Source organism: Chrysemys picta, chromosome 1 (genome assembly GCF_011386835.1).
Source record: "Chrysemys picta bellii isolate R12L10 chromosome 1, ASM1138683v2, whole genome shotgun sequence".
NCBI classification, from domain to species: Eukaryota; Metazoa; Chordata; order Testudines; family Emydidae; genus Chrysemys; species Chrysemys picta.
In genome coordinates this window covers 68,519,869-68,532,087 of record NC_088791.1, presented here as the reverse complement: position 1 = coordinate 68,532,087, position 12,219 = coordinate 68,519,869, and the positions used below count along the sequence as shown (strand labels likewise).

Below are 12,219 nucleotides of genomic sequence, written 5' to 3'. Positions count from 1 at the left end.
GTCAGGGCGGTTCCCCAGCTCTGCCTTCCCGGGTCACGGCCAGTTCTGGAGGCGGTAGCTCCGGCTGGAGGGACCCTGAGCTGAGGCGTGGCCCGGGAACCTTGCTGCTTATCCCGACCCTGCCAGCGCCAGACCAGCTGGAGGCAAGGCGGGGACGGATGGAGTCAGCACTAGGGGGGAGCCCAGGGCTGGGGCGGCAGGGGGTGCGGGTGGGGGAGGGTACTGGTGTGGGGAGGTGAGAGCCCAGGGCTGGGGTGGAGAGCAGCCAAATTTTTTTTTGCTTGGGGCGGCAAAAAACCTAGAGCCGGCCCTGGGTAGCATTCTCTGAAATGCTTTCAGTGCCACGCACAGGGCTAGTTAGGCAGAACTGCCGGGTCTCAATGTATGGATGAGACAACAGTGTAGGGAGGAGAGGTTTAGATTTATTAGGAACTGGGGAAACTTTTTGGAAAGAGGGAGCCTATACAGGAAGGATGGGCACTCCACCTAAACCAAAATAGAACCAGATTGCTGGCACTTAAAATTAAAAAGGTTGTAGAGCAGTTTTTACACTAAGGACAGGGGGAAAGCCTACAGGTGTGGAGGAGCACATGGTTCGGACAGCAAATTCCCTTAAGGGAGGATCTATTAATGGAGATTCTCTATGTTCTAGTAAGGAGGAGAGGTGATGAAGATGATAACATGAGGATATGGAAGATGATAAAAGACAGATAGTGTCTGATGAGAAACAGTCAAATGAAAAGAAGTCCCATTCAATTACATCATGTAATGACAAACAGCTAAAAGTGGTAAGTTTTTAAAGTGCTTATATACAAATGCTAGAAGTCTAAATAATAAGATGGGTGAACTAGAGTGCCTCGTATTAAATGACTATATTGATATAACCGACGACTTGATCAGGATGGTGACAGTGATTGTGAAATGCTCAGGGAGATTAGAGAAGCTATTAAAATAAAAAACTCAATAGTAATGGGGGATTTCAACTATTCTCATACTGACTGGGTATGTGTCACCTCAGGACAGGATGCAGAGATAAAGTTTCTTCACACCTTAAATGACTGCTTCTTGGAGCAGCTAGTCCTGGAACCCACAAGAGGAGAGGCAATTCTTGATTTAGTCCTAATAGGAGCACAGGATCTGGTCCAAAAGGTGAATATAGCTGGACCCCTTGGTCATAGTGACCATAATATAATTAAATTTAATATCAATGTGGTGGGGAAAACACTACAGCAGACCAACACTGTAGCATTTAATTTCAGAAATGGCAATTACACAGAAATGAGGAGGTTAGTGCAACAGAAATTAAAAGGCATGGAAACTTTTTAAAGACACCGTAACACAGGGCTGTTGGAGGGACACAGAATGGGGTTCAGAAGGTCTAGTGGGGTGACAGCATTGAGCTAGGGGCTGAAAGGGCAGGGGCTGGAGGCTGCAGAACTACATAGGGATGGGGGGTGGGGTGCAGGGACACACAGGAACAGGGAGTGCAGGGACACATGTGCCTGACTTAATGGGAGAGGCTAGAGGTCAGTCAGGGTCTGCATGGGGGGAGACTCCCCAACTCCCTAACAATCCCTTCCCCCCACAAAAAATAACTGCTCCATACTTCCCACACCCAACAGCCCTCCAGGTTCACTCCCAGGGTCTTTCCCTCTCCCCTCAGCTCCTCCATTACCACTGACTCCCCAGGCCTCTGCACTGCATTTCTGTATTGCAGTTTAAATTAATTATTACTCAAAGTTCTGTATTAATTTTCCTAGTAAGGAATCTATTTGTCAAAAAACATTTCCTGAATCTTTTATTTTTGTCTGTATTATTAGACATACTTGCTGACAGGTATTTTGAAAGAAATTACCAAGATAACTGAAACTGGCATGATTATAGTGTGTTATTTTGACAAATAAAATATGCCGAATTTTGCAGAATTTTAAAATATTGTGTGCAGAATTTAATTTTTTGGCGCAAAATTCCCCACCGCATATGAGTTGAATAAAGTGAAATGAAAAAAATAGTCTGTGCATCTGCAGAAGTGGCTACTGCTGTCAAAAGCTGGTTTAGCACTGCAACAAACTCTGGTTCCAGGGGCTTAGCCAGTAACTTCTAGCAATTCAGTGGTTTGACTTTCTTTATAGCTTTGCAACAAACATGTACTTCTTAATATTATTCTTGTATGTAATTTAAATGATTTGAATAAATTATAATAAGTTTAGGGCTTAACATAAATTGTTAAATTTCAAATTTAATTTTAAATAGATTTAGTTTTAAAAAACAAACCCATAATTTAAATTAAAAAATCTGTGTTGTTTTGTTTTAATCATTTATTTTTGTCCAACCTAATGTAGCAGATGGAGCCAACATCCCAAACCATTACTATCTATCTGCAAGTAGTGCCAAAGGCCACAGAACAGCTGGAGCAGTCCACAAAAGACACTTCATAAATAGTGTTTGCAAACAATTGTCCTTGTGTACAGGCAACAGTTAAAAGCACAGTCAAAAACAAATCACACAACCACAGTAGCAAGCCACACTGGTCCATATGAAGAACCTTAGCCCACTCTGAGGCAAGCTCGGATAAGTGGAGCCAGTTTGGAATGCACAAATCAAAGCCCATGACAATGGGCCTAACCAGCACAGAAGCTTAAGGCAGTCTGATGACAACATAGACGACAGCAATAATGCATACAGAAGACCATACTACAGGACAGCAGTGGGCCAGCTGACTTACATCATCACTTCCATAAAAAAGAGAAGAGACTCTGAAATGTGAAAACAACACAAAAGCTGAACACAGAGAGAGAGAGAGAGAGAGAGAGAGAGAGAGCGCAATGGCACAGGAGAATGAAAGGAAACATGCAAAACACTTAACAACAATACAATAACTGGTCTTCCAGTATGTAATTTTGTGTCATATTACACTGAAAACAAGTTAAGCTGTAGCTAAAATTAGTCAAAATATTATCAAAACATTTTAAACAACATATTGGTTTCAGCCAAAATAATTATTTTCATGGAAAACTTCAAATTTCTACCAAAAGTGTCACTGAAAAAAAAACTAAAACCAAAAATTGAAACTTTTAACCAAACATTTTTTTGATTAACAAATTTTTAGTCAGTAAAAATTTTCAATGTGCAAAAAATGAAAATGTTCTGCAAAAACTGATTTTTGCCCCCTGAAAACATCTAAAAAAATCTGTTTCGGTTTTTCATTTGAAAAAATTGTTTTGCAGTAAATTTCTTTAAAAATAAAAACTCCCACATAAAGTAATGGGCACTTTTCAACCAGTTCTAATTGGAGTCTATGAGCATTTGTAGTGGAGGCAATAATAGTTTATTGAGTGAAGTAAACTAGACTCTGAGATAAACTTCTTCCTCACTTCTGATAGCACAACAGTTTTCTCTTACAACCACATTCTCCCTAATACACCTACCTTTCACTCCTTCCACAGACACATCTAATGCAGTCTTTTCTCTGGCATCTCTTCTCAGTTGGATCTCTGAAAAATTCTCTGGGGTTTTCCTCATAGCTGGTCCCATTGCATAACAGCTCTTATACTTTGGTTCTTCCACTCACTTGTCTACACTCAGGGCCGGCTCCAGGGCTTTTGCCGACCCAAGCGGCACCAAAAAAAAAACAAAAAAAAAAAAACAAAAAAAACCCACACACGCCGCGATCACGATCTGCAGTGGCAATTTGGCAGGAGGTCCTTCGCTCCGAGCGGGAGTGAGGGACCGTCCGCCGAATTACCGCCGAATAGCTGGACGTGCCACCCCGCTCCGGAGTGGCCGCCCCAAGCACCTGCTGGTGCCTGGAGCCGGCCCTGTCTACACAGATACTTTACAGCAATGCAACTTTCTCACTCAGGGGTGTGAAAAAACACCCCCCTGAGCACTTCAAGTTTCAGCACTGTAAAGTGCCAGTGTAGACAGCGCTGGCAGCTACTCCCCTCGTGGAGGTGGGTTTTTTATAGCCCTGGGAGAGCTGCTGCGACTACACAGCCAAGTTAAAGTGCTGCCACGGCAGCGCTTTAACGTTGCTAGTGAAGACATGCTAGGGGTTCCTGCCCTAGGGTTCCTGTTGAGCTCCAATTCACACATTTTTATTCCCATCCGTCCTCAAATTTTCAAAAGGCAGCAGCCTTTTTCATCTGAAATCAATGGCATTACCCACATGTTTAAAGTTAAGCACCTGCTTAACAACTTTGCTGAACTGGAAGACACATAGCGGGCAACATTTCAAAAATGCCAAAGTGACTTAGGAATCCAAACCAACAAGACTTACCTTTGTAAGTCACAAAGGCACTTTTGACATTTTCCCCAGCATACTTATACTAAACAAACTGTACATTATAGGCGGTATGTACGATACTTTTATGTTTTTCATCCTATAAACTCATCTTATTATAGTTTCTACAGCATTACTACATCATAACAAAGTCTTCATACACGACAAACCTAATATTATTAAATTTTAAAATTAAATTTTAATATAATTTATAGTAGAAAAACTACAAATTCACTATAGTATTTTATAGTGTAATCCCATAAATAGACTAACCTGGAAGGCATTCAATCCTCTGAAGTATTTTAACACAATATGCCACTGTGTAGCAACAACAACAAGCAAAATATACTGAGATGAAAGGCTTTTTGTTTTAATTGTTAAAGATGCACAGAAGTAGACACATTCTCTACCTACTATTTCCAGATTTTTAACTACCTAAAATAATAATCTGAGTCTCTTTGCTAATTATAAATTTTCAAAGGGAAGAAAGATATCCATTTTTTCTTTTAACGACTTGGCACCAATGAGTCTGGAACTTCCAGTGTCAAGCAATCATGATTTATTCATTATCATGTCATGTGGAGAAGTTTCTGACTACTCCAGCTGAGGTTGAGCAACGTCCCATAAAAATATTTATATCAGACCTTAGTGCCACAATTCCTTGGGTGGGCAATACTAAAGTCAGGTATGAAAGTACATACAAATAGTAACCTGCAGTTTGAGGAGCGTTCCATAGTTATAAGCATCCATGCCTCTAACAGAGCACTGCTTGCAACCCATCATTTAAAAAGGACAAAAAAGTCACATCATTCTTATTTAAAATGCATGCAACACCCACTTCAAACAATACTAATTACTTTATCTATCTACTACACCATTAGTTGTAAGACTAATAAAGCTACCCAGCAGGCTTGTGCTTTAATGAAATAGGCCCTGAGCTCCTGGAACGAACACCTGTGGTTCAAACTCTAACACTTCAGATCAAATACAAGCTTTCTTCTTGTTGCTGAGCAATAAATTTTTCTGCATCCTGATCAAACGTACTCTTAAGGAGGGAGTATGTAATAATATAGTGTGAAATATTCAAGGGAGTGAGAGAGGTTGGGGGAAGGGAAGGGAAGGAAAAATGTGAAAAAAAATTGATAGCATTTACAATTGGGTCACTTGAACAGTAAAATAAGCTCACAACAAGTCTCTTCAATAAGCAGCAATATTGTCAAGCATATATTAATCATCATTAAGAACCTACACTAATCAACAAATATTTTCTTTAAATGTTGTAAATTTCCCATTTCCACTGTTATTTTCAATTCTATTCCCCTTCTGCAGCTGAGCAATCAAGATGTACATATGACTGAATAAACATAACCCGAGGGCTATCTAATGATAGTGAGGCCCAACATGCTGAGCATCAGGAAAGCAGGAACTGATTAGCAAAGCTTCTATTCTCTAGAGTCTCAATGCCTAATAGATTCAATTGTTGTTTAGTAGCTGCACCTAAAGGCAAGATGAGGAAGAGGTGAAAAATTGGCTTCTTCTCTTTAGAAGAATTTAAAAATTTCCTGTTCAATGTCCCTTCTAACTTAACCCCCAAATTCTTCACATTGAAATCTACCAGTAAAAACAACCTTATTTTCTAATCTCTAGAATAGAGTTCCCTTGGACAAACAGCGATCTCAGAAAAGTCTTACCTAATTTTGGTAGAGAATAGGGCACTTTAAAGTAGTCTTCATAAAACTCAATGAGTCTCCTTGTAATATTTAGAGCATAGTCCCCAGATCCTCTTCTGATTGCATCAGGTCTTGCATACAATCGCACCTGATTAAAAACAAAACAAAACAAAAAAATCAGTTCACTTTCATGTTTTTAAACCATCCTAATCGCAGAGGTGAACCACTCTGAGGTTGTTGGGGTGTTCTAGGCTCACAAAGCCAAATGTTACCGCTATAGCTATACCCTTCTTAACAAAGTTGAGAAAGTCAATCTCCTAGCTGTATGCATTGCCAAATAAAAGACTCAACACTCTTGCATCAAAATAAATATTCAAAGCAATCACTTACATGTGTTTGCTAGAGATACGATGGTACAGTGGATTAGTATAATGGTTCCCTGCTTACTTTGAATGTAGGCAGAATGCAGTGGCTCAGTAGGAGAGAAGTTCATGGTTTGTTAAAGGCATATTATATCAAGCCCTGAAAGTATTAATAGAGTGGGTACAAAAAATATAATTCATTCTTCCTCCTTTTCTCTGGCACTCACATAGCTATCCTCAATGAGCAAAATAAGATTGCAAAAACAACCATTTATAAGCTCGTTCATGTACACAAACAATTAACATCCCTGAAGCCCGTCTATGACTGCTCCAGGCCTCCATTTCCAGAATGCAATAAGCAAGTTAAAGCTGTTCATACCTCTTATACAATTCAGATACTGATGTGTTTAGTAAAAAATATCTCAGCTGTTTGCCTGCATGGATAACAAAAGTGGAACAGTAATTTCTTCAACAAATACCCTTTCTAATTTAGGACTACACTGTGTCCAGCTCCTACAAAGATGCACATGGAGTCAGAAGGGACAAGGAGCCTACTTCTTGAACATCCCAAAACAAGGGATCAGAGTCTCCTCTAGGCAACAGCTGTGTAAGGCTAGTGGTGCTAGCTAACCCCAAAACGGACAAGGGGGAGGATAAGCTGCTCTAAAATCATAGAAATGTAGGGCTGCAAGGGACCTCAAGAGGTCAGCCCCCCACAGTGAGGTAGGATTATGTATACCTAGATCATCCCTGAAAAGTCTTTGGCTAACCTTTGTCTAAAAACCTCCAAGGATGCGGATTCCAAAACCTCCCTTGCAAGCCTATTCCAGTGCTTAACTATCCTTATAGTTAGTAAGTTTTTCCTAATATCTAAGCTAGATCTCCCTTGCTGCAGATTAAGCCCATTACTTCTTGTCCTTCTTACTACTTTGCTGGACATGGAAAACAATTGATCACTGTCTACTTTATAATAACCCTTAACCTATTTGAAAACAGTGTGATGCTGGCAGCTGCTGGAAGTGTGGCCTAGTGGTTAGGGGTCAGTCCCTTTTTAGTGTGGAGCAGGGTTGGTAGGGGAGCTCAGGTCAGGTAATCAACGGTCCAGTACTCAGGAGCGCCCCTCCTTTGGCCACTTCCTTCAACCCACTGTATTGTCCAAGTTTTGCAGTCTGTAGCAAAAAGATAATAGAAAAAAGTACTAACTGCACCTTCAGCCTGTCTGGGCCCAGCAGGTAGAGTCTCTTTTCCAAGAGAGACTTCTGCAGCATCCCTTCTCAGGAGCAATCAGGGCAGGCTCCTCTCCCTGCCTTGTCAGTCTCTTTCTGAATTGTCTGACTTCCCTTCCAAGTTCCACCTCTATCTGCAGCATGCGCTGCAGGTGTGGCTGGGCAGGGTCATCTGGGTCCAGAGTTGCCCTTTAACCCCTTCAGTTTTAGTGAGAGATTTATAATAACCCATCACAGACTTATCAGGTCTCCCCCTCTGCTTTCTTTTCTCAACACTAAACATGTCCAGTTTTCTTGATCTTTCCTCACAGGTCAGGTTTTCTAAACCTTTTGTTGTTTTTGCTGCTCTCCTCTGGACTCTTTCCAATTTGTCTACATCTTTCTTAAAGTGCTGCACCCAAAAGTAAACACAGTACTCCAGATGAGGTCTCATCAGTGCCAAGGAGATTAGAACAATTAGTTCCCATGTCTCACATACCCCATTCCTGTTAATTCACCCATCACTCCTGTTTATGCACCTTTTTCACAACTGCATCACACTGTTGACTCATATTCAGTTTCTGATCCACTATAAGCCCCTGATCCTCTTCAGCAGTACCACTGCCTATCCCATTCCCCCTTTTTCAGTTGTACATTAGATTCTTTTCTTCTGAAGTGTAGTATTTGTCTTTATTTAATTTCATCTGGTTGATGTCAGCCCAATTCTCCAATTTGTTAAGGCCATTTTGAATTCTAATCCTGTCCTCCAAAGAGCTTGCAACTCCTTCCAGCTTGATGTCATCCACAAATTTTATAAGAATGCTCTCTACTTCATTATCCAAGTCATTAATGAAAATATTGAACAATACTGGACCCAGGACAGACCCTTCAGGATCCCACTAGATACATCCACCCAGTTTGACAGTGAACCATTGATAACTATTCTTTGAGTAGTCTTTCAACCACTTTTGCACCAACCTGATAGTAATTTCATCGAGACCACATTTTCCTAGTTTGCTGCTGAGAATGTCATGTGGGACTGTGTCAAAAACCTTACTAAGATCAAGATATATCATGTCTACAGCTTCCCCCCAGCCACTAAGCCAGTTACCCTACCAAAGAAGGAAATGAGGTTGGTTTAGCATGATCTGTTCTTAACAAATCCATGTTGGCTATTACATATCTTTCAATTATCCTCTAGATGCTTACAAACCGATTGTTTAAATAAATTTGTGCCAGTATCTTTCCTGGTATCAAAAGTTAGTCTGACTGATCTATAATTCCCTGGGTCCTCTTTGTTCCCCCTTTTAAAGATAGGTACTAGGTTTTCCCTTCTCCAGTCCTCTGGGACCCATCCTCCACAAGTTCTCAAAGGTAATTGTTAACAGTTCAGAGATTGCTTCAGCCAGTTCCTTAAGTACCTTAGGATGAATTTTATCAAGCCCTGATGACTTGAATACATCTAACTTATCTAAATATTCTTTCATCTGTTCTCTCACTATTTTGGAATGTGTTTCTTCCATCTTGCTGTTAATATTAATTGTGTTAAGTATCTGGCTCATAATTTACCTTTTTAGTGAAGACTCTCCTTCCTCAATGCCAACAGATCTTGTCAACAATGGGAAGAAGTGCATGTTCCATTCCTTTATGGCTATAGCAATAGCTATGTTCCCTCTCCCTGAGGTACTCAACCCCTTCTGCAGCTTCTGCTGGTGTGGAGTTGACTATCGCACTGTACCATTCCTAGTAGTGCCTGTAAGGCACACATGAGCCTTTCATTTGCTCTATGCTACAGCTGGTTGCAAAAAAGATCAACATTCTGCAAAAACAATTGTGAAAATTTTATCCACATTTCTTTCTTTTTCCTTTTTTTTCCAGGGAGAGGGTGGTAGCTGAGGAGGACAGAAATTGATAATTTGAATGAAAAATGTCAAATTTTGAAATGGTTTTAGCAACTCTACTCCGGGCTCAAAGAAGTCAATGGGATCTTTGGCTCTGGCTTCAGTGGGGCAGGAGCCAGGGTTGCTCTTTGCTCCTGATTACTTTACATAAATATTTCCTGTAGCAGTTAAATTACCCAAAAGGAATACAAGCAGACATCAAACCTGTGCTTTTCCTTGCAGAGATGTGCTGTACCTATGAACTCTGCTTTGCCTCAGCATCTTTTTATTTTGGGTACTCAGTTGCTGATTAAAAAAAAAAAGTCAACCAGAATGAGGGTGGTCACATCTAGTGGTCAGAGCAGAAGTTGAGAGAGTCAGGCCAAGTCAGGTACTGGGAGGTCAGAGTCCAAGACCAGCCAGAGGACAGACAAAGGTATCAGGAGGCAGACATGACCAGGTTACCGGGAGGTCAGTGTCTGAGAAAGGCCAGAGGGCAAACTGAGTGTCAGGCCTCAGGAGGCAAGCAGGCAGGGTCAAGTTACCAGGAGACCGGGATCAGGCACCAGATTACAGACAGCAGTCAAAGAGCAAAGTCAAGGACAAACCAGGGTCGAAAGTCAGAGCGTAGGGTCCATCACGAACCCGGTCTGGAGGCAAGGCAGGCAAGCAGGCAGTCTAGGTTGTTATTCAGACCACTCCCCTTCCTGGCTTCCAGGTTGAAGTATTTGTACTGGTCAATCAATGGGCTCTGAGGGGCCACCACTCAGATCCTGCTGGGCGGTACTTCGTGCCAAGCCCAGCCTCACAGGGTCCTCCAAAAAGAGCCCAGCCTAAGCCTCCAGTGGTGATGTGGAGGCAGCAGTAGCCTAAAAGCCCCCTAGTCCCAGGTTCTAGCCCTGCAGGTTCTTAGAGTGGGTGTAGTTTTAAATTTGTCTTTGTGCCATTATTACAAACTTACAGAGCATAATCACCCAGATGTGGTTGTCATTTTGTAAAGTAATGTAAAACAGGTAACAATGTAACCTAATTATTAATATAAGGAAACAGAATTCATAATCACAACCTGAAATAATAGAGACCATCATCTGAGCTTCTGTAAGTCACTATTTTCTGATATTGTTTCCTTCCAAAGTTAAAACAGCACTCTACATATCTCCAGTATCCTACCCACAAAATTTAGGAAGAAGTTAAGTTGCTGGATAAAGCAAATGTAGTCTCAAAGATCCCAATGCAAAACTTGAAGCCCTATGTTGTATCTAATGAATTTTATCACAATTAGCTTTCTAATAAACAGTGTTTTGTGTCATTAAACCTTTATATACAATTCCACATAACTGTTTTGCTGGCACAGTTGACTGGATCAGCCAGCCAGGTCTGTGAAAACATCACTCCCAATTTAACAATGGCCAAACATAGGATACAGTGTGAGACAAAAACCCATAACAAGGGATAAAACAACATTAGATAAGGAGATTAGTCAGTCCAGTGATTAGAGACCTTGGTTCAAGTCCCTGATTCATAATAGTGATTTTGGGCAAGTCATTTATGCCCGGTTCTTCAGGGGTATTTAGTATCCTAACTTCCACTGAAGTTGGGAGCCTAAATAGCTTTGAAGATCTGGACCTTAGCCTCTTTGTGTATCAGTTCCCCATCCATAAAATGGGATTGCAAAACTTCCCTACCTCACAGGAGTGCTGTGAAGGTCAACACATTAAAGATTGTTAGGTGCTCAAATACCATGGCAATGGGGTCCATAGAAATATCTAACATAGTAGACACTTGTTTGCAGCAACACCTTGTAAGAGAAACCATCGCTTACGAGTAACATTTCCCCTGGGACTACTTTCCTGGACTTTTTCCATACAGTAAATACTCATTAGTAGCAACATATTGGTGGCCTTTTGCTATGTTACTCCTAAGCGGCTGTTGCTGTTATGGGGAATGTTGACAATTCAACATTCCCCATAACAGCAACAGCCGCTTAGGAGTAACATAGCAAAAGGCCACCAATATGTTGCTACTAATGAGTATTTACTGTATGGAAAAAGATGAGATCTATTTCTTTATCATAAATAAAATTGTTACCACTACATTTTGCAATGCAGAAAAATCACTTTATTAACTACATAGGTTAGATTGAACAAGAATGTATAATTATTATACATGTTCTTGTAAGCTGTTACACTAGTTACACTAAGACCCAGATTCTACATTAATTTAACTAGGATCAAGCACAAAAGCAATTGTGGGATGGACCTAAATAGAAATAAAAGTAATTTGCATGTAATCTGTTTTCTGCTTTAAAAAACAGTTTATGGCATAATTCACCAAGTCCTCATGGTGGTCTCATTGACTGTAGTGGGACTACTAGTATGTGTAAGGGATACTTATAAGAGTAAGAGCCTGGAGGGGCTCCATCTACTTTGTAATGACATGACATTACTTTCTAATTTGCCCATAATTCATCAGTATTTTTGTCTACTTCGGTCTTGACCCAACAAAGTCCTCTACAAGTAACTTTATGCCTGTGAGTATGCTTGCAGTCCAGGATCAGGGCCTTACACCATAGGTTCTTTGGGGTAGGGATGTCTATGCAAAGTGCTAAGCACATATTTTTTTGCTATAAAAATAATTACATAAAAACACATTAAAAGAATGTTAAGGTGGTACTCAAAAATCAAGCACTTAAAAGTTAAGAAATTAGAGAATTAAGGTTTTCTGCATGACCCTGCCTAACTTATGAATGGATAGTTATTCAATATTTCTTTATATCCTCCTCATTCCATGTGTTGTCCCATGTGTTATTTACTGCACACC

At 40.6% G+C, this 12,219-nt stretch overlaps 1 protein-coding gene across 1 annotated transcript in view; it reads right to left on the bottom strand.

Moving 5' to 3' along the window:
- TRHDE (thyrotropin releasing hormone degrading enzyme) overlaps positions 1 to 12,219 on the bottom strand; it is a 310,867-nt gene that overhangs the window by 244,249 nt on the left and 54,399 nt on the right. The window contains exon 3 of the mRNA XM_005305099.5: positions 5,974 to 6,100. Coding sequence (XP_005305156.2) covers positions 5,974 to 6,100 — 127 coding nt within the window. The remainder of the gene's footprint in view (positions 1 to 5,973; positions 6,101 to 12,219) is intronic.